The sequence below is a fragment of the Eptatretus burgeri genome, chromosome 5 (assembly GCF_056783735.1).
Source record: "Eptatretus burgeri isolate ZD-2024b chromosome 5, Ebu_testis_v1, whole genome shotgun sequence".
Lineage (NCBI taxonomy): Eukaryota > Metazoa > Chordata > Myxini > Myxiniformes > Myxinidae > Eptatretus > Eptatretus burgeri.
Genome location: NC_140965.1, coordinates 78,553,759 through 78,574,513, shown reverse-complemented (window position 1 = coordinate 78,574,513; position 20,755 = coordinate 78,553,759). Strand labels below are relative to the sequence as shown.

At 46.3% G+C, this 20,755-nt stretch overlaps 1 protein-coding gene across 1 annotated transcript in view; it reads left to right on the top strand.

The window, feature by feature from the left end:
• CDH23 (cadherin related 23) overlaps nucleotides 1-20,755 on the top strand; it is a 683,120-nt gene that overhangs the window by 318,128 nt on the left and 344,237 nt on the right. The window contains exons 17-18 of the mRNA XM_085883587.1: nucleotides 10,223-10,350; nucleotides 19,830-19,902. Of these exons, the coding sequence (XP_085739713.1) occupies nucleotides 10,223-10,350; nucleotides 19,830-19,902 (201 nt within the window). The remainder of the gene's footprint in view (nucleotides 1-10,222; nucleotides 10,351-19,829; nucleotides 19,903-20,755) is intronic.

Sequence of the window (20,755 nt, the reverse complement as noted above, 5' to 3'; positions counted from 1 at the left end):
TCAACAAATGGATATTTATTTACAATGGGGGGGGGGGGACACGGAAGAGCAGAGTTAAACCGACTAAGCAATGCAATCATGTGCAGCAAAAAGCACTTAACAATTCCAACTTATAGACGGGCCCACACAGTCGCACACCCAAGAGAAACGGAACCAAATGGTCTTTCTTCGACTCTCCAGCCGCGGAGGATAGTTTCGCTAGGAGTCAGGATGGCTGGCTACCTGGCCGCGAGCACGTGGCTGGACGTCCACCCCTTCCCGGAGTTCCGCTCACCAAAAGACGGACCAGGGCAGCCAGACGCAGACCAGCGCCAGCGGCAAGACGAGACCAGAACGGACCCAGCGGCAAGACGAGAGCAGACGCCGGCGACAGGAGACCAGCGCAGACTCAGTGGCAGGATGAGACCAGAAGAACCAGCGTAGACTCAGCGGCAGGACAAGACCAGAAGAACCAGCGTAGACTGACTTGATGACCGTGCCATCCCGTCTATTTCTTCTCCCCCCCCCCCCCCCGGGGGTCGGGGGGTGGGGAACATGTCTCACGTCACTGCACCCCTCATTCGCCGGGGGAAATCGGTCGTCCCCATGATTGGTCGGGGGGCGTGTCGGGGAATCACGGTGGACCGCCCCTCAAACAGGAAGAGGAGTATGGTCCTGCGTGGGCTGTGCTCATTGGCCGACCGCTGGGGAACTCGCTCGCATTTCCCTGATTGGGCAAGTGAGAGGCCGGGCCCTTTTGAACTCCGCCCACCGCGAGCGTTATGGCGTCGGGATGGAGCGAAGGTGCTGTTGTCGGTGAAGGTGATGTAAAAATCCTATCTATCAAATAACTGCGCAACGCACATCCACTTAATTCCCATTAGACATCGGGGATGGATTCTAACTAGAAACACATACTTATCGAAATAACTAAGTTATGGGACGGCTGTCTGTCTATGTGCACAAGGCTTCCAAACTCGTAACAATATCAATTGTACAGTTTATGTTATTGCAACTTCGATAAAAAGTATTTGCTTATGTGTAAAATATACCGAAGCACACAAGACGGTTGCTGACAGCGAGAAAAGAGAAGAACGTTCGTGATTGTTGAAGAAATGCAGAAACTGAGGTATGAATGAGGCAGGAAATGAATGCAAAGCTTCAGAGATTAACAAGATCTACAGAAACCAAAGAACAAACAAGATGAAGGTGGGATATTGAATCGAAACATCGCAGAAGAGCAATATCTGCAGAAACCGAACAACAAACACGGCAATGGCAATAAATTGATTGTGAGTGTCACAGACTGAGAAGAACCGCAGAAACCAAAGAAAATGCACGACAAAGGCGGGAAATTAATTCTCGGCAAAGGAGGACATTAAGAGGACATTAGGAGGACATTCACATCATGTCCAACACAATAGAGCAAGACTTGAGTTGCATGAAGAAGCTACGCCAATAGCACTTCCACAAAAACACTTAACTGGACAAATGGCTGGCATCTGTTCATGGTGCGAAGCAAAATATTTTCTGAAGGAAAGAACGTCTGCAGGTATATTCACAAAATGCTGTCACGAGGGAAAAGTCATCCTTAATAATCTGAAAGAGAAATCGAAGTTGTGTCGCTGTAGATATGTCAGCAATATTCACTCGTCGATTGGTCACGGCACTGACCAATTGGGTGTGCCCGTTCTTCCCTTCATTAGTCGAGTGGTCGTAGCACTGACCAATTACTTGTAACAGTTTTTCCCAGCGTCGTTATTCATGTCGATTGTTATCGCATCTATCCACGTCAACAACGGTCCATCTAGAACTCGAGGTGGCATGGCAAATCGCACGCTTTCCTCACCTCGTGTTTCCTCACCTCTCACAGTGGTGATTACAACATTGGTGATTACTGTGTGGTGTTTTTAATCACACGCTTTCTTTAGCTCATGTTTTCACATGCAAGTGGACACGTGTGAAGAACTTCTGCGATGTTACGAAACAGAAGGCGACGCTTTCTTACAGTGCAGAGTGATGGGGTTGAAAGCTGGGTCCACTACTTTCAGCCGGAAACGAAGAGGGCAAGCAAAGAGTGGCGCCACAAACTTCACCGGACCTAAAAAAATTCCGCACACAGACGTCCGCTGGAAAAGTGATGCTGACACTCCGCTGAGATAGTCGAAGCCCACTTGTAGAGCATTGCATGCCCAGAGAAACCACAGTCACCAGTGCGTCAGACTGCGACATCCTTAAAAATCATCCGAAACCAGCAATCAGATGAAAATGTCGTGAACTACTCACTACCGGTGTTTTGCTGCAGCATGACAATGCTCGGCCCCATACTGCCCGCGCTACAGCTGCAACAATCGAGGACATGCATTTCGAGTGTCTTCCTCATCCACCCGACTCGCGATACCTCACCCCTTCCGATTACCACATCCAAGAGGCGGTGCACGAATGCCTACACAAGCAGCCAAAATATTTTTTGCTTTCAGAGGAATACATGCCTCGGTAAAGCGCTGGAAAAAATGCATTGAATGCAATGGAGATTATGTTGAAAAATATCACAGTTCTTACACACGTACATGCAACAAACAATTTGTGAAAAATGTTTTAAGGTTACTTATTGACTGGCCTTCGTATATACACCGATGAGCCAAAATATTATCACCACTGAGGGGTGAAGTGAATAACATTGATTATCTTGTTACAATGGCACCTGTCAAGGGGTGGGATATATTAGGCAGCAAATGAACAGTCAGTTATTGAAGTTGATGTGTTGGATGCAGGAGAAATGGGCAGGAGTAAAGACCTGAGTGACTTTGACAAGGGCCAAATTGTTATGGCCAAACGACTGGGTCAGAGCATCTCTGAAATGGCAAGGCTTGTGGGGTGCTCCCGGTCAGCAGTGGTGAGTACCAACCGACAGTGGTCCGAGAAGAGAAAAACCACAAACCGGCGACAGGGTGTTGGGCACCCAAGGCTCATCGATGCATGAGGGCAACAAAGGCTATCCCATCTGGTCCGAACCGACAGAATGTCTACTCTGGCATAAGTCACAGAAAATTTTAATGGTGGTCACGGGAGGAATGTGTCACAATCCACAGTGCATCGCACCCTGCTGCATTTGGGGCTGCGTAGCTGCAGACCGGTCAGAGTGCCCATGATGACCCCTGTCCACCATTGAAAGTGCCTTCGATGGGCATGCAAGCGTCGGAACTGGACCTTGCAGCAGTGGAAGAAGGTCGCCTGGTCCGATGAGTCCCGTTTTCTTTTAGATCACGTGGATGGCCGTGTACGTGTGCGCTGTTTACCTGGGGAAGTGATGGCACCAGGTGGCACTGTGGGAAGATGACAAGCCGGTGGAGGGACTGTGATGCTGTGATGCAATGTTCTGCTTGGAAACCTTGGGTCCGGCCATTCATGTGGACGTCAATTTGACACGTCACCTATCTAAACATTGTTGCAGACCAGGTACACCCCTTCTAGACCATGTGGAGGTACTCGCTATTACCTTCAGAAAATTATTTTCGTTGTGCAGATCAACAAACTGGATGAAATTTGGCATACTTAAAGAATTTCAGACGCCGAGTCCAAATCCACTTGTTTCCACGTCGAGGATGTGACACAATTGGTCATTTTTGGCAATTAAAGATACACCGAACATTAAAGCACGATTTTGACACAGAAATGAAGAATCAAGGTTAGACTGATCTGTATGTCAAAGAAAACTCTTGTGAGTTTTCTTGTGTGAAAACTCTTGTGAGGTCTTAAAATGATACAATATGTTTATAGAGTTATAAATATCAAAGAAAACCCTATTCACTGTTATTAAAGATGTTTATAATTAAAGGTCGTAAACCGAAGCAGTTACATATATTTACCGGCCGAAAACGTCTGGACTGACCAGACAGGCCTTCGAGTTGACCAAGGCAACTTTTTGCTTAAAAGGCAGCCACACTGGCTATTAAAGGTAGTTACATTGACTTTTAAAGACAGTTACAGCGCCTATTAAAGACAGTTACATTGGCTATTATGTATTAAATCAAAGACAAAGAGACTGCGCGACTCAGCCTGATGAAAAGTAGAACCGCCACAAGAAGATTACTGTCTTAGAACTCCAGTATTTCTTGCTCTGAAGCTGTTGCTGAACTAGGCTCTTGACTGCTGCTGTTACAAAACTCAAGTCCACTATTACATGCTAACCAATCTGAATACTAATGTGTAGTAGATTACCACAGCAAAAGCAGTGTGACACCTGCATTCACAGTTCATCGTCGGAATCATCGTCAGTTCTGCTTTCATCATCCAAAAGTTCCATTTCTGCACGGGTCTGTTCATCGTTGGCGCAGTTTTGACACCCACAGCACTCTGCGCAGGACATTCCTTTTGACCGGCAAGAACACTGGTTGGTCTCGCATTTCGTCTTCTTGCAATTACATTTCGTCGCCTCTAACAGTTCCTTCGGCGCTGGTGGGTTGTTCAGCCAGTGAACAATCAGTGCTCCGTTGCGTTCCATCCATCCGTGAAATGTAGGAGAAGGGGCTTCAATAAACCTCTCAGTCACGTGGTGGTGGATCGCAGACTGATAGTTCACTCTTTTGCAATGCAGCATCAGAGCGTCGCTTGTAGGCGGCAACTTCTGTTCTCCCAGCGACTGGCTGCAGAATAGCTTGTAGCGAGCCTCATCCACACTCTTCATGGTCGGCTGATTGTACATGGTGCAGACGAATTGTTCCAGGTCGTGAATGATATTCTGATCTCGCGTGAATTCTCGACCAATGCTCCCGAAACAGGTGATGAGATGGGGACTCTTCATCATCAAGTCAAATGGCCTTGTTTTGCCCTTACCGTGGAATGCACTGGTGGTATCACTTCCCGTGAAATTGTGCAAACCTATCAACGCATCGCAGACAGAACTTTCCAGGGCATTACTCAGCTTCCTAATGTCAACGACGATAATGTCCTTGGGACTTCCTGTGACCAGATGGAAATTTCGTGCCCGAATCGACTTCGAGTGAGCCAATGCCAACACAAACACATCGGTGTCGAAACTCTCTATGCAAACTCTTCATTCTGTCCCGCGTGAGCGGCATGTAGCAGGAGCTTCGTGTCAGCTTCCTCATGGTCACATTCAAGTTCAGGTACTGACGACACAGTCATGACACCATTCGACGCCTCGATTTTCTCACATTTGCCGGCATGACTGACGTACAACAGCATGTCACCCAGATTTGATGGAGAGATGTTTCTCATCCACGATTTGATGATGAACTCTATCAACGCCTCCTTGTTGGCTCCTCTCAGGAGATAATTGGCCCACTGATTTGGAAGGGCTTGATCACGTCTGCAGATGGTTCATACCTGAAGATCGACCGCCCTGCCCGCTCGTCTGGCGTGCTCCAGGCACTTGATGCTGATACTTGGGTAAGTATCAAACACCACGTCCAGTCTCGAAGATTGGTTATGTCATGCTTTGGCCACTACGATGTTCAGCACCATCTCTTCCAGTTTGCCGAAAGTGTTATGCAGTGAACCAGCCTTTATCGCCTGAATAACGGCCATTCCATCCACAATTGTTGCACCTAGGATAGGCTGAGCGTCCACACGGCAATCGGGCCACAGTTTCAGTATATGGTTGCGGAGTTTGGCTTTGGCCGTCTTAGCAATCGAACTATCACCGAATGCCAGTGGGAAAGATATGTTCGCCAGTGGGTATGCGAGCAGATTGTGGAGTGTTACATTGCTTTACTCGCCAATCAACAGCAGTCGTCTGAAAAGACGATGTTCATTCGCAATTTCAACCTTCGGCGTCTGCTGGTGGGGAGTCGCCAACTTTCCTTGCGCCTTTGAGAAAGTTGCCAATTTGGCCTTCGAAATCGGACTGAAGAATGGGACCTCACCCGAGAGAAGCCGATCACGCATGAATTGCACAACAGCATTCTCTCCCTTGACATACGCGTTCATCAAGTCCGCAGAAGTGGCTGGCGGTGCGATGACACCTGAACTAATATTGACGAGTTCAAGGTGAGCGCCGGAGAAAGGGTTAATCATTTGAAGTACTGTGTCCATCACTTGTACCACCACTGCTTCGTTCTTCTTAGAGCTCGACACATCCAAATCCTTTCTCGTTCGGGGCTCGTTGTGGATACCCGCCATGGACTCACATTTCCTTGCGATTTCCGCACGTGCTGGTTGGGACAGAATTCACTTCTTCACAGCTGTGCTTTTCTGAGTGTAACCAATGATGCCTCCACTGGTCTTGCTGTCCCTATTTAAAGTCTGCTCTATGATCTGATCACACGCAATACAACTAAATCCATAACGAGTATGCCGTTGGGCAGTGCATTTGCCGTCCATGAACGCTTGATAGGTGTCTGGGTGGGAGTGCTCCAGCCCGGCTATTTCCAGCCAGTAAACGGGTAAGTACCTTGCATAGTTTAGGTGACCGTACGCAAAGTACCAGGGCATTGACGCTCTCGTGATCGCAAGGTGTTTCGGCCAGTTCGAAGTACGAGTTTCCCGTATAAGCTCTAGTGCCAGCTCCACCATTTCCAAGTCGGGCCATGTAATGTCCACACTTTGGTGTTTGTTCAGGTCATCCCTCACCATGAGTGCTCCCGAGTATAGAACATGTAAATTGAGGTCTGAGTCACCCTGCTGTGGACCCTGGCTGGCTTCATCCTCTGTAGTTGACTCTGTTTCTGTTGTAGAGCTACTGTCTACAACTGCAGCCTGAGCAATGGAACCAATATCAATGTCCTTCATGTACACCACTTTGCTCTCAGACATTTTTGGTGGACGATAGAAAATCATGTCTGGGTACCGTTCCTGCAGTCTTTTCTTCAGTCTTGTTGCCTGGTAGTTGGCCTTATCCTGACCTTCGCAAACTCTGAGTAGGTCATTGAACATCTCACACAACTTATTCATATATATATATATATAGATTGCTTTCCATCAATGAGTCTTACCTGGATTACTTTATCACAGAAAATGTCAAATGTTGAGTCATAGTTCACTTTCTGAGTTTGGAGTTTACTTTGACTCTGTCTGTGGTATGTGTCATTCACATACTCATAATAACATTTACGGTGAAAACAAACTTCCAGCGCCACACAGTCTTTATCCTTTATAGTTGTCATTATTCTCACATCACGTTCATCTCTCCTCTGCTCAGCAGTTTCCCTTAGCTTTCCTCCATCCTGTGTTTCTGCCAGGGACAACTGATCACGTTGAGATTTTCCTTTGACACGGATGAATTTGTCTTTTTTCTGGCATATCACACAAATTCTTGGCAGTACACCAGCTGATTTGCCAGCCACCCTTTCTACAGAGGTTCTGAGAGATTTTCTACATATTTTGTGGTATGAGTGCCCCTCTTCTTCTAGTCTGCCCACCACCTCACTGGCTCCAGCAGAAACTGCAGTAGTGCTGGCTTCTGATTTCCTTTTCCTGGCTTCAGTGTGTTTTATATGATCCTTGTTACAAAACAACGCATAGCAGAACCGGTGACAGCCGGCATCCGCAGGAGGATGGCAGCAGTTTCATAATTTGATCAGCCAGCAAACGGCATTTGTTGATAGTTTCACTATCTGTGGCGTCGCACCAAGCCTTCGCACACTCACATACCTTACACCAGCTCTTATCTGTGAATTGCGTCACTTTCTCATCATCCTCCCCGCCCAAGTGTGAAACAACGCATATTTGGTTGTTGAAAGACCAAAAATCACTCTAAATCGCACGACAACCATGGGTGCCCCCATCTTTATTTGTTGTTTCCTGGTCGTTTCCTCCGCGATTACAAGCACGCCACTCCCACTTCACGGCGGTAATTTCAAATGGTAATAACTGTTGGTGTGTCAACTTGTGCATATGGAAACAAGTAGGAATTTCAATGGTGTGTTCTCATGAATGTACAGGGTAAATTTCGTTTAGATTGGTGATCTGCACAATGAAACTGAACGAACCGACCCACCTCCACATGACCTATTCATGGCAATGGTTTTCTCTGATGGCAGTGGCCTCTTTCAGCAGGATAATGTGCCCTGCCACACTGCACACATTGTTCGGGAATGGTTTGATGAGCATGATGAAGTGTTCACGGTGTTGCCTTGGCCTCCAAATTCTCCAGATCTCAATCCGATTGAGCATCTGTGGGATGTACTGGACCGACAAGTCGGATCCATGGCGGCTCCACCTCGCAACTTGCAGGACTTGAAGGATCTGCTGCTCATGTTTTGGTGCCAGATACCACAGGACGCCTTCAGGGGTCTTGTGGAGTCCATGCCTTGGCTGGTCGGCACTGTTTTGGCAGCACACGAGGACCAACGGCATATTAGGCAGGTGGTCATAATGTTTTGGCTCGTGTGTGTGTGTGTGTGTGTGTGTGTGTGTGTGTGTGTGTGTGTGTGTGTGTGTGTATGTATGTATGTATATGTATGTATATATATATATATATATATATATATATATATATATATATATATATATATATATATATATATATATATATATATATATATATAACATTTACGGTGATAACAAACTTCCAGCGCCACACAGTCTTTTTCCTTTATAGTTGTCATTATTCTCACATCACGTTCATCTCTCCTCTGCTCAGCAGTTTCAGGGGTCTTCAGGTATATATATATATATATATATATATATATATATATATATATATATATATATATATATATATATATATATATATATATATATATATATATATATATATATATATATTGTTTCAGCCACGGGTACCGAGTGTATTATGAGGGAGTTTAATCCCCGTTTGTTCTCGGAAAAAGTCAGACCTGGGGCAACTGCTCACAATTAACTTTGTGTTGTGGTGGGTTGCTTTAGAACCACGAACGCCTTCCAGTGTCCACCATATAATTATGCCGTTTAACTAGTGGTCATGTGGTCACCTGAACGGGGAGCATGCCCTCAGCAAAGCACCAATCTTATCTTGATTAGATCTTAATTAGGGTGGCCGAGTGTTTAACCGCTGGTGCGTGCTGACTATTATTGGTGAAGTCGTGTGGTAATTACCTCCCAGGCCATATAGGTTCAGACAATGCTGGATCAATGGAAGGAAAGGACAAGCATGGGCAGGTTGGAACGTCAACAAATAATTTATAAATAAGAAAAAAAAGCGAATAAAAAGAACTTCTTATTTACGTGAGGTAAAAAGAAATAAATTCCAAATCAATTAAAGTGATAAGAAAAGAGACAAAGAGTAGATGCTTATCAGGGATTGACTTACTTAACAACTAAACACAGACAAGGGTACCCAGCAGATCATTCGGGGGGGGGGGGGGAAGAAACCATCTCGCTCACCAAAGAGAAGTCGTCCGTCAAACAAAAACGTCCTGAAATGTGTGAGCTTGCCTTGTCCTTTGCCAGCACCCAGCCTTGCCGTGCACTCACTCGCAAACAGGCTTGAACGCTAGTCGACGTCACCCCCAAGAAACAGGTACGCCAAGAGTGACCGTCTAACTGGAACGACGAAGCAGCCGTCTAACTGGAACGATGAAGTGACCATCTGACCAGTGACCCTCCACCCACACCCATTCATGTTAATTGGAAACAAGGAAAATGACCATTACTGGACTCATGGAACTTTTCAATGTGGTGCATTAGCACCTGCCTACAGATATTCCTGGGAAAACTTCATGACAATAAGTCACCTGAGTATTTAATAAAAGGTTGTTTTGGCCACTATCATGGAAATCATTTCATCTCCTGTTGTTGTTGTTAACGTTATACTAAATCCCTACACCTATAATAACCTAACTTGGTGTACAATGGTTTACAACATGTTATATAAGATTTAAACATACTATAAGCAATGGCTGTTTATGTTGTTAAATGTTCATGCCTATGTGATTGATTTAATTTCTAAAAGTGCAAAACATTGCAACTTGCATTAACAAAGCAAAGTTCATGTGAAATTGGCTCATTTGATCATTTTGGAGGTGGGACAATATTTTATTATGTTTCTGGTAATCATTGAATGTAATTAACTGTATGCATTTGACGGAAGCGATGCTGTGAGCTTGAAAGTAAGCTTGATTTCTGCGTCGCATGCATGTTGCTGGAATTGACTCCTCAAATTACTATTTCAATTTGTGCATGCTGGTTTACTCACATAAACAATTAGCAGCTCTAAGTGAGCTTTGATATTTGAGATACAAAGTGGTGAAACTTGCAAGAAACATCATAAAAAATGTCCTCTAAAACTCGCCTTTCATAGTTGTGACCTTGGCACGAGAGCTGGACTATGAGATTGTTCCTGGAGGACTTATTGAGCTGACAATTTCAGCGAGCGACGGGGGGCAGCCTCCTCTCAGCAGCTCAACATCTGTCTTTGTGGAAGTCTTTGTGAGTAACTTACATTGTCACTATACACAGCACTCTGCATGTTCTGGACGTCATGCTACATTTTCATCCAGAAGCCTTTCCGCGAGCTTCCAGGTGGCTGTGTACTTTGAGTATACTGTACCATGAGCTGTGTGTGTTGTGCCACATCCAAGTTGAGAAAACATTTTCTTGAATGCCTCTGAGATTGAGCACGATTTCAGTTTTGGTCTTCAAATATCAAATTGTTTCAAAATATCATCATGTTTGGGTCATTATCTCGGTTACAAGGAACTTTTGTGTGCATTTTATCACGCAATATGATCACCTGGGATTACTTCATCATCTCTTCAAGCTAGTTATGCTCATATTTATGCAGTGTCTTCCCCCACACCACCCAGATTGTGTAATGCGTTACTACAAGTTTTGCTGATTGGTTAGACTTTATCATTCATGAACACTCATTGATTGGATATCTCGAATGCCTCAAACATATTGGTTTATCCGCTCTCCCAACTCATGCACTCTTTTCTCATCCCACTGAGCATTCATGTGTGCTGCACTCTTTTATTATGGTTATGGTTTTGTTGTAGGGATGCAGTTTGTGTTGGAACCAACTATATGGATAAGTTTAAGCTTAGTATGAACTGGAAGCAGGATGTCCAACTTTATGCTGTTATTTTATTTTAAAGAATGTTTAGAGTAGTTTATTAGCATGGCAGTGGCAGCTCTGATGTTGCTGCATTTGGTTGTTCTCATTGACCGTACTTTACAATGATGGATTGCCAGAAGGCTTTAATTTTTTTTTTTTTTTAGTCATTGAGGATTAGCATGCGTTTTCTACAGCCAATGATAGGTCTTGTTATGGGCTTGGTTTTGATTGGTTTTCCCACATCCAATGATGTTAAGCATGACTTGCTTTTGTTATTGAGACACATTCCTCGAGATAGTTTCCTAGCTGCACTATAGTGGAGTGCCACGACTGAAGTGTGATAAAATAAAATGCACCTGGAGGTCACAAAAGCAATCAAATAATATTTCTTGGATGAAAGTGATAGTACAGCAATGAGAAATCTGTGACAAAATTGCAGAAGACTTGCTGAGCTCAAAGTTGTAATGTACTGAATGGAAGATGCTTAGCAGGCAGACACGAGCGGAGGAACAGTCGAGCCGGGCTGTGTTGCACAAGCGCGAGCGCGGGCGGACTCTGCCCGGCGGCTCTCCTTTATTACGTATGCACACGCACAAGCCGCGTTCGACTACTGCATTCCTACGACGCCTCAGGCGGCGCGCACACCTTATATCCCTTGCAGATACGATGACCACTCCGACCACTCCCACACCACCATGCCCTTCCCCGTAGGCCTGCAGACTCCACCACACTCCTCCCCCCTAAAACTATGATTATTAAATGATCACCATTATAAGAAGCATAAACAACACGAAGGACTTCGGTATAACAATCATGAAAATAAAATGAAAACAGCGAAGTATAACAGCACACCACATCATATAATGCGTGAAAGCGGGTTAATGGAGCCGCCCCGACCAGATTCCGAAGACACAGCACCCCCCAAACTCTGGCCGTGTCACCGATATGAAGCAGCAAGGCGAAAAAAAACACAGCAGCCCTACCCAGCGGAAACGCCCCCAGGTGGCTCATGCTGACATGGCCCTCGCCGAGGTCGTGGCGATCTTTTGAGCCAACCTCCCCCGGCACCATTAAACGCCTCCGGCCCACTCCCCCCAGGCAGACCCGACGCAGATAAACATTCCGAGGCCGGAAGCCCGCTGTCTGGAAGCCGTGGCGCCAGCGGCAGCCTTGATCGACCTTGGCCGGGGGCGCTGAACAGCGCCGCTGGCTGTACGCACTCAATGCTCCAAAACAACTCACGCACGACAATCAGTTGAGATGCCAACGCCCATCTAAACGGCCTTGAGCGAACACAGAGCTGCGCTCGCAACCAGAGGTGGGGGTAACGCCGACCAGGGCACCAGTCTTGGTTCCGAGTCGATCTCCGAGACCCACACGGCAGCTAGACGGGAGCAATTCCATTTAAACCACACTGCAATCATAGGCTCGTTATAAATCACTACGAACATCACTCGAAGCATTGCAAACTCACTTTTTCGTACAGCGCAGTCTTTTGATAAACTCCCAGCACATGACAAAGCAACTACCTGCGGCCCGGGACAATGGAAGGCCAACCCAACCTTTTTATTCGCCCCCACATTACATTGATCATAATACCAACCCCATTGACTGATCTCCGCCAAATCCACTTTCACACGAGAACTGCTGGCATTTATTTCAACAACGTTAAACTGCATCACTAGAGCAAGGAAAAACACATATGCCATGAACAACAACCCACAACCCGCATCACGAGTCCGTTTCTTGGTTGTCGACTCGATGTCGTGACTCGCGACTCCCTTTAACGCCACGGGCTCACCGCCACCTGTTGAAGCTGCCTGAACAACACTGACGCGCATTGCCTCATGAATGCTGCCGAAGCGCGGGAACTCATCGCAAGCGAAGCGCGGGAACTCATCGCGAGAGCTGATATGGCTCTCGCCGCTCCCGAACCGCACATCACCGCCGCAGGCAGCAACGAACGGTCGCTCCCGCTGCATCGACGCGGCCCCCGCCGCCAGAGCCTCGCCCTCGGTACTCGGCGAAGGCCTCGAAGAGAGCACTGGCACATCTGGAGGTACGAACCAGAGATCCAGTCCGAGGTGCGCCAGCCAGTCCCGACCCAAAAGGGCGGGCCCCTCCCCTCGTACAACGAACACCGAGAGCCGGGCGCGTCGATCTCGGTAGCGCACTGAGACGTTGGCCCTCGCAAGCGGTGCAATCGCTTCACCGGTGTACGTGTATAACGACAAGGCCGTCTTGACCAGGCGAATACCGTGAAGACCACGAGCCGCCTGCTCACCCATGACCGACACCGCAGCCCCGGTATCCACGCAAAACACAGTCGGTTGGCCATTCACTTCGACCTCCACCGTGAAAGGCGTCGTCATCTCCGAACCAACGGGAAACAGACTCAACCGTGGTTGCATCTCCTGCTCCGGCTCGCCGGTATCGTCATGCCCCGGTTGCAGGCCGATCTCCAGGTCACTGGAGTCCTCCCGCACCTCGTCATCCAAGACCCCAACGGAGGCCCCCGCCATCCGACACACACGCTTCAAATGTCCCACCTTGTGACAATGCAAACACACGGTGTTCTTATACGGGCACATTTGTCGCAGGTGCGGACCCCCACACCCCCAGCACCCCCGGAAAGCCCCTTCACTCCAGGTGCGACCGTGCTGCGGTGCCCCTTCGCTCCCGGTGCAACCGTGCTGCGGTGCGCGCCCTCGTCCCGCACCGCTAGGCGCGCGTGCAACCTGCGGCACTTGAGCCATCGCGCGGACTCTGGGTTGCGCGACCTGCGGCACTTGTGCGGTCACCGCGTGGACCTCGGGATTAGCCGACATGCCCCAGCTGGAGCTACTCATTACGTCCTGGCCAGCAATGGTGCGGACATCCGTTAGTGTCTGCTCGACAGATGAAGCAGTCGCGACCGCCGAGTCGAATGTGATGTCGGTCAACCGCAGGATGACTGCTACCATCTTTGCGTCTCGCAGACCAGAAATAAAACGATTTCTGAGCCGTGCCGGACGCTCCTCTGTCGTGAATTTGCACGGCACAGCCGAATGCTTCACCCGTGCTACGAAGTCCGCAACGTGCTCCTCGCCACCCTTAGCGAGATGATCGAACTGGAACCGCGCGAGATGTAATGACTTCTCTGGCGCCAAGTGGGTTCATTTTCGCCACGATGTCCTGAAAGGATAGCACGTCATCACTGGGCCTATTTGGAGCCACCAAATCACTCAGCAGCCGGTAGTGCTCCGTTGATAGCGAGGCGAGCAAGATCGCCTTGCGTTTCTCTTCATCCTCTACATCATTCGCACGAAAGTAGCAACCTAACTGTTCAGAAAACAACTCGAACTCATCTCCCCCGAACACGGGTACGCGTCCGTGCGCCGTGCCCCGACCTTCTGCCATGCTCGTACTGGCGAGACCCTTGGCTCCGTAGCTTGGAACTGCCCGGGTTACTTGCCGCCCTGCACACGCCGATCCGAAGATCCTCGTCAGCCAACTGTAATGTACTGAATGGAAGATGCTTAGCAGGCAGACACGAGCGGAGGAACAGTCGAGCCGGGCTGTGTTGCACAAGCGCAAGCGCGGGCGTACTCTGCCCGGCGACTCTCCTTTATTACGTATGCACACGCACAAGCCGCGTTCGACTACTGCATTCCTACGACGCCTCAGGCGGCGCGCACACCTTATATCCCTTGCAGATACGATGACCACTCCGACCACTCCCACACCACCATGCCCTTCCCCGTAGGCCCGCAGACTCCACCACAAAAGTGATTAAAGTCTCAGCAATGTGACGACGATTCTCGCCACCCATGCTTTCTGGTTATTTTGGAGGGTGGGCAGCACCCTATAGGGTCACTCTTGTCCTCCACCATCCTGCTGCAAGGGTATACATTTTTCAGCTTTAGGAATACAGATAGGATTCGTGATAGCTTAAGCACGAGGGCTGGAGTACACTTCTACATTCTAGATTCCACCTCAGGGACACAGAATCATCAAGTGGTGTCACTTTTCACACTTATCCATACAGACTGCTGTTTCTTATTTTCATTTTTTAAATGGAATCTAAGGCTCGTAGTGGAGTTGCCACACACATATCTCACACAGAGGAAATTCCTCCTTAGGAAATGCCTGCTGAGTGCAGTGAGAAGGGCGGCGCAATTGTGGCGTTGGTGGTAGTCAGAGTGCCCCGGGAAGTGACCGAACTTCCCCCAAGCTCAGTGGCTGTGTTAGTCTTGGCTAACTCCTGTATTGTGTATCGTGTATTAATCTGCATGTCCCAGAATACAGCATTTTAATTACAAGATGTATGAATGACTGATCAGTGCATGGTTGGGACAACCTATTGTCGAGGGTTAATGATGATGAGAGGGACCAACCAACTAACTGCCATAACACTATGTTAAACGAATGCCATTACTTGTACATGTATGTGGGAAAACAATGCATTTGGTTCTCCACGTTTATGTTATTGCAGACACCCAATCTTGGGAAGTCTTGCACATTATCTAACAATATAACTCTCACCATTCTTTCATGAATTGTGGAGGCATAAAAAGATTTGAAGAGCTATTTGGTTCTTTTCGGCATATTTTAACCAACAAATCAAATCTACATTGAACAAGACTGCTCCATTATCACAGGGATGATAACAGGACATCGGGAGTGAGCTGGCAAAAGTAGAGCAAGAGGGAGATGACAGTTTCAGCCGATACCTGCTTGCAGGACTGTGGCGGAAAATGATTGGCCTTTGGCACCATGGAAAAACTTTGAGTGGATTGACATTATGTGGAGCGGTGCCTTTGCTGAGACAAAAGAGCACCAAAAGTAGTCAAATGTTGATACAGTCTCATAGATAAAGGTGAAAAAGCCTTGAGGGCACCAATGGTCATCAAGCACCACAGTTGGAACAGGCAGAAAAGCCTCCTGCACTTTGGCAGTGGGTAAAACAATGCTGTCGAAAAGCTGACTCATGAATGGACAGAATCGCTGTCAAATAACAACGACAACGTTGATCCCCTTTGGAACCGAGCATGTGCTGCTGTGCCCTGCGGCTGCAAAATCAATGAACTCCAAAAGTTGGATGTGACTCCTCTCCTCTCACCTACCCATTTTCAATCTCAATTATCGTGCCATGACTCTCCCACCGCTAAAATCTCTCTCCCTCTCTCCTCATTTCACTTTATGTCTCAACAGTTGTCTGCATACCCACTTAAATTGTCTTTCCCTATGCTCCACCTCCATCACCAGTCCATCTTTGATATCAGCCTACCGATCAGATGGCACATTTCAAGTAATGGCAAATTTGAACCAACCATAGGGAGCAGATATACACATGCAAGTTCAAATGTTCAGGGTGGGAGTTAGCACAGTTTGAGAGGAAATATTTATGATCAATCAACACTGGCGGACAGCAAAATAATTTGCGAACTGGTGGTCATCCAAAACTTACTGGGAATTGCCCAACAATGTAATTGTTAGATCCTCAATGGAATATTAATCACAATAGTAGTACATGCTACCATTAAACTATTTATCCACAAAACACCGTTTCTGCTAACAGTATATTGTTTGTGCAGATTATGTGCATGATTTGGTGTTTGGCATCATCAGCATACTCTTGAATTATTTGCCTCATGGCTGGTCCAAGTACACATCTATTGAGGACTGTGTATCAAAGCAGTTTCCAGGCCACAAATAAATACACCGGTTGGTTTAGCATTTCATATCCCATTGGGGTCGGGATTTCAACCTTCAATCATTGTAGTAAAACACAAAAGTTCAGGGCATTGAGCCAACCCACAACCCTGTATCAAGGGTATTGACAAAAAGAACAATATTCATGCACCAGTTGCTGTGCAATCCATAATGGTTGTGCTTTGCTATGTAAGTAGATTAATAATGTTCAATGAAGCTTATGTAAGTAGAATTGCAACAGACGCTGATGTGCGTTTTTCTTTGTGCTAATGTGTGACGAGTGGTTTTCAGTGCGGCTACCTGTGCGGCCGCTGCAGGTACACGACGATGAAATACTGGGGTTTCATTGAATAAGCATTGGTAATTGCGTGACTAAAGCATCACGGGAAATAATCCATGTTTTAAACCACATGAAGTAATGAGTTTTCACACCAATTATCAAACCCCGATGTGCCCGCTATAAAACCCATAATTCACTGTCATGTTTGGAACGTGACGCAAACTACGACGTCGGTTTCACCTACAGGATGTCTGCGTTTTCAAAGTGTTCACATTCTTGTGAAATTTACCGCTGACAGAGCACCTGTTACAACTCCACGGAGAGTCTGTCTGTGTCGCTTATAAAATGTTCGTTGCAGGGAGCATATGCCTTGCCATTTCCAGCAGAACGCCCTTTGCTATTAACTAATCTGCACTGAGACCCTAACGGGGGCGCACAGATGGTGTGAACACCAGGTCAGTTCTGTCTTTCATCATAATTCCAATTCTACAAGCAATTGCGGCCTAATTGCACCTACAGCCGTAGTCTCATGCAATTCTCGCTTGCTGATTGACCTCCCATGACCCTCCTCCCCCGAGCACCCCCTTTGGGGAGCATTGTTTTGTTCCAACAGGTTGCGAGCATGTTATTTCACATTTTTAGTATGACTTGTAATACCCCCTCCCACCAGGAGCAGCACTATGCCATTACATATTTACATTGAGAGAATTTGGGTTCTCTCCCCACCCTGAACCCCTGGGACTATGAATTTTTTTAACCACCTAAAAACCTTCCTCCACAGACCCCAAGGACAACCACAAGTTTTCAACTCATTCTGTTCACCAGTTCAGGGGTGCATACACACACACACACACATTACATGATGATTTACTTTATTTGTGTTGATTCACAAGAAGTTTGCAAATGCATCATGCAATGGTGAGCAGCAACTTTGAACGGTGATCAGCAACCACTCTTGTCATGCACCATCCTCGATTGACTTTTTAATCATGCATGAACCACCCACACTGCCACACAACACACACAAACTAGAATCGTAGGCATTCCCAAGTGAACGCAGCCTCTCCTAATTTGCACTCCTCATCAAGAAATGTAATGAAAAAAATAACAGTATGCAAAATATGTGTTTTAGCAGTTGTAAATTCTCATTATGATGTTGACAGTCTCTGACCTTTGACCAATGCAAAATCTAAACTGCGTTTATTAAAACCTTAAACATCAAAACTGAAAAAAAACAATGCAGAAAACAAAAATATTACATAATGTTCGTCAATTCAAACAGTATTTCTGAGTGGCCAGATAAAGCTGGTGAGCATATTATCAAGTTTATTGAACATCGCAAAATATTGTTCAATGCAATTCTGAATGTCGAGCATTTTGGGCACATACGACGGGTGGCCACATAACCAATGTTTTCAAATTAACAAAAATAGGTTAAGCTCAGCATGGCCGAGTTTGAAAAAAGCATCTACGACACCTCGAGGTGCGTCATCACCAATATGTGATCACTAAAACCTTTGCCAAATTAAATAATTAAGACACTAGATCAACGTGTGAAAGGGCTGTGTTAAGGTATTTTTTGCGTCAAGTCTTGTCTGTTTTGGTTGAAATATAAATGCTTTGTCGGTCAGAAATCGTTGCCTTTTCACCCCTGCATAATTTCAAAACTGACTCGAATCTGACATTTTTATCCACATCCCTATCAGGGCTATTTGAAAGCCCTTTTGTGCCATTTTTCCTTTGTACAAACTCCAGCGACTAATTTTAGTGTTTCACCTTTGACACCTGAAAATAGGAACAAGATGGGGAAAAAAAGGGGGGGGTAAATAGAAAAGGGACCTGGGTATATTGTAATGCCTGATTTGTGGTGGTGGAGGCCCTGGGGAACACATGGGTGGTGGAGGCCCTTTCTGCCATGAACGATAAAGTAGAGCAGTGGTTTTCAACCTTTTTCACTGATAGCACCCTAAACTCATATCTCATTCTGTGGCACCAAGATTCCATTTTCTGTTTGCATCGTCGTTACCTTCAGAACATTGCAGGCTCCACGAGTTAAATTATTCGATGAAATACGTAATTTCAGGAGCGTTTTTGTGGGCTTTTATTACCATCAATGGACAAGATCACGTCCGGAAAAAGAAATATTACCTCAACATTACCTTCACATCAACATCAACAACAACACGATCGCTTCAGGGAAAGTTGTTCGAGGCCTGAGGCCCGTACATACTACAGCCTTCTCAAGGCCCGAGACCGCTATCAGCTGCAATCTTTGGATATATATTTGATAATCCTTGTTTTACATTGAAGGGAAAACTGAAATGGAAGGCATAACGATTGTGAACATTGGATAACGCTTCTGCAGATGGCTTGGGCCGACATGGCTTGGCTTAATCCTGGATGAACCCCTGGGTGGTGGAAACCCCTGGGTGGTGGAAGCCTCTGGGAACGTTTTGGGTGGTGGAGGCTCCTGGGCACGTCCCCCCGTTTGCTCTTGGGTAAATGCGGTTCTGTGTATTGGACCAATGTACTTCCATACGAAACTTGAAGAGGATTGGTTCAGAAATGAAGGAATGGTGTGTGATTGTAATTTGTTGGAAAAAAGGAAATAAACAGGAAAAGCAAAGTATCTCACCCTTCCCCCTCCAACCCCAATCCATCCCCCTCTTCTGTAAAGCGAGACACCTAATTACAGTAAATCTGCATCCATCCTACATTCACCTGTCATTATTGCAAGAAAGAATAGATGTATTGGGTCATGGTCACATTGTGGAGGTAATGTTTCTACATTTTTTTTTTTTAATGAAAAGACCTTTTAGCCACATTCAGTGTGTGCAGGTGTTGCATTCTCCTCATTTGACCCTGTTTCCCCTGCAGGACGAGAATGACAATTTTCCCACGTTTGATCATAGCTCATACCTGATTGCCGTTCCTGAGGACATCATGGCAGGTGAGCCTTCAAAAGCTGTTTAAATCTGAGTCATTTTTAATTTGTGCCAGTTTGTAATCCACTGTTATATAAGGGAGCTGCTTATCCGCACCTGTTGCAGGCACTACCTTTGTTTTGTGATGCTATACATCAAATACGCTTTGCTTTTTTTTAATTCCTTAAGTGTGCTGCATTTTTAAAAGAATTCCAATTTGTCCAAACTATTGTGATCACAAGTCCAAACAATTCCAACTCAAAATGTTAGGATTGTACTCAATTAAATGGTTTGTGTTCACCTTCCACAAAAGTTACAGGGAGTATGGGTTGAGGTTCAATATTCAATTTCCTTTTTTTGGAGTCTAAGGTTCATGGAAGAGCGTGTGCGTGCGCGCGCGCGCACACACACACACACACACACACACACACACACACACACACACACACACACACACACACACGAGTTGATATTGACGGCATCGCTTTTCTCTCTGCAGCCAGTTATGCGCTTATAAAGAGAAATCTCCCTCCCAAAGGGATACCAATCCACAGGGTTTGTCCGTGCTCTATCTTCTAACTGCCGAGCATCAAGCGAGGAAGCAATACGTACACGTTTTAAAGTCTTTGGGATGACTGGACCAGGGTTGGAATGAAACACCCTGACCTCTCAGACTTGGAGCTAACCGCAATTCCACAGAGTCTGGTAAATCAGGATTATTTTTGGTGGTTTGCTCAAATTTTTTGCTCTTTGCTTTTGTGCTATTGTATTGCAAATTAAACCAGAAGGGCATACCTCTCCATTAGTCGGTAGAGCACATACCTCCACCATGAAATGCCTGATCCATGAGAACATATCACGCCAAATACATTTTTTCAA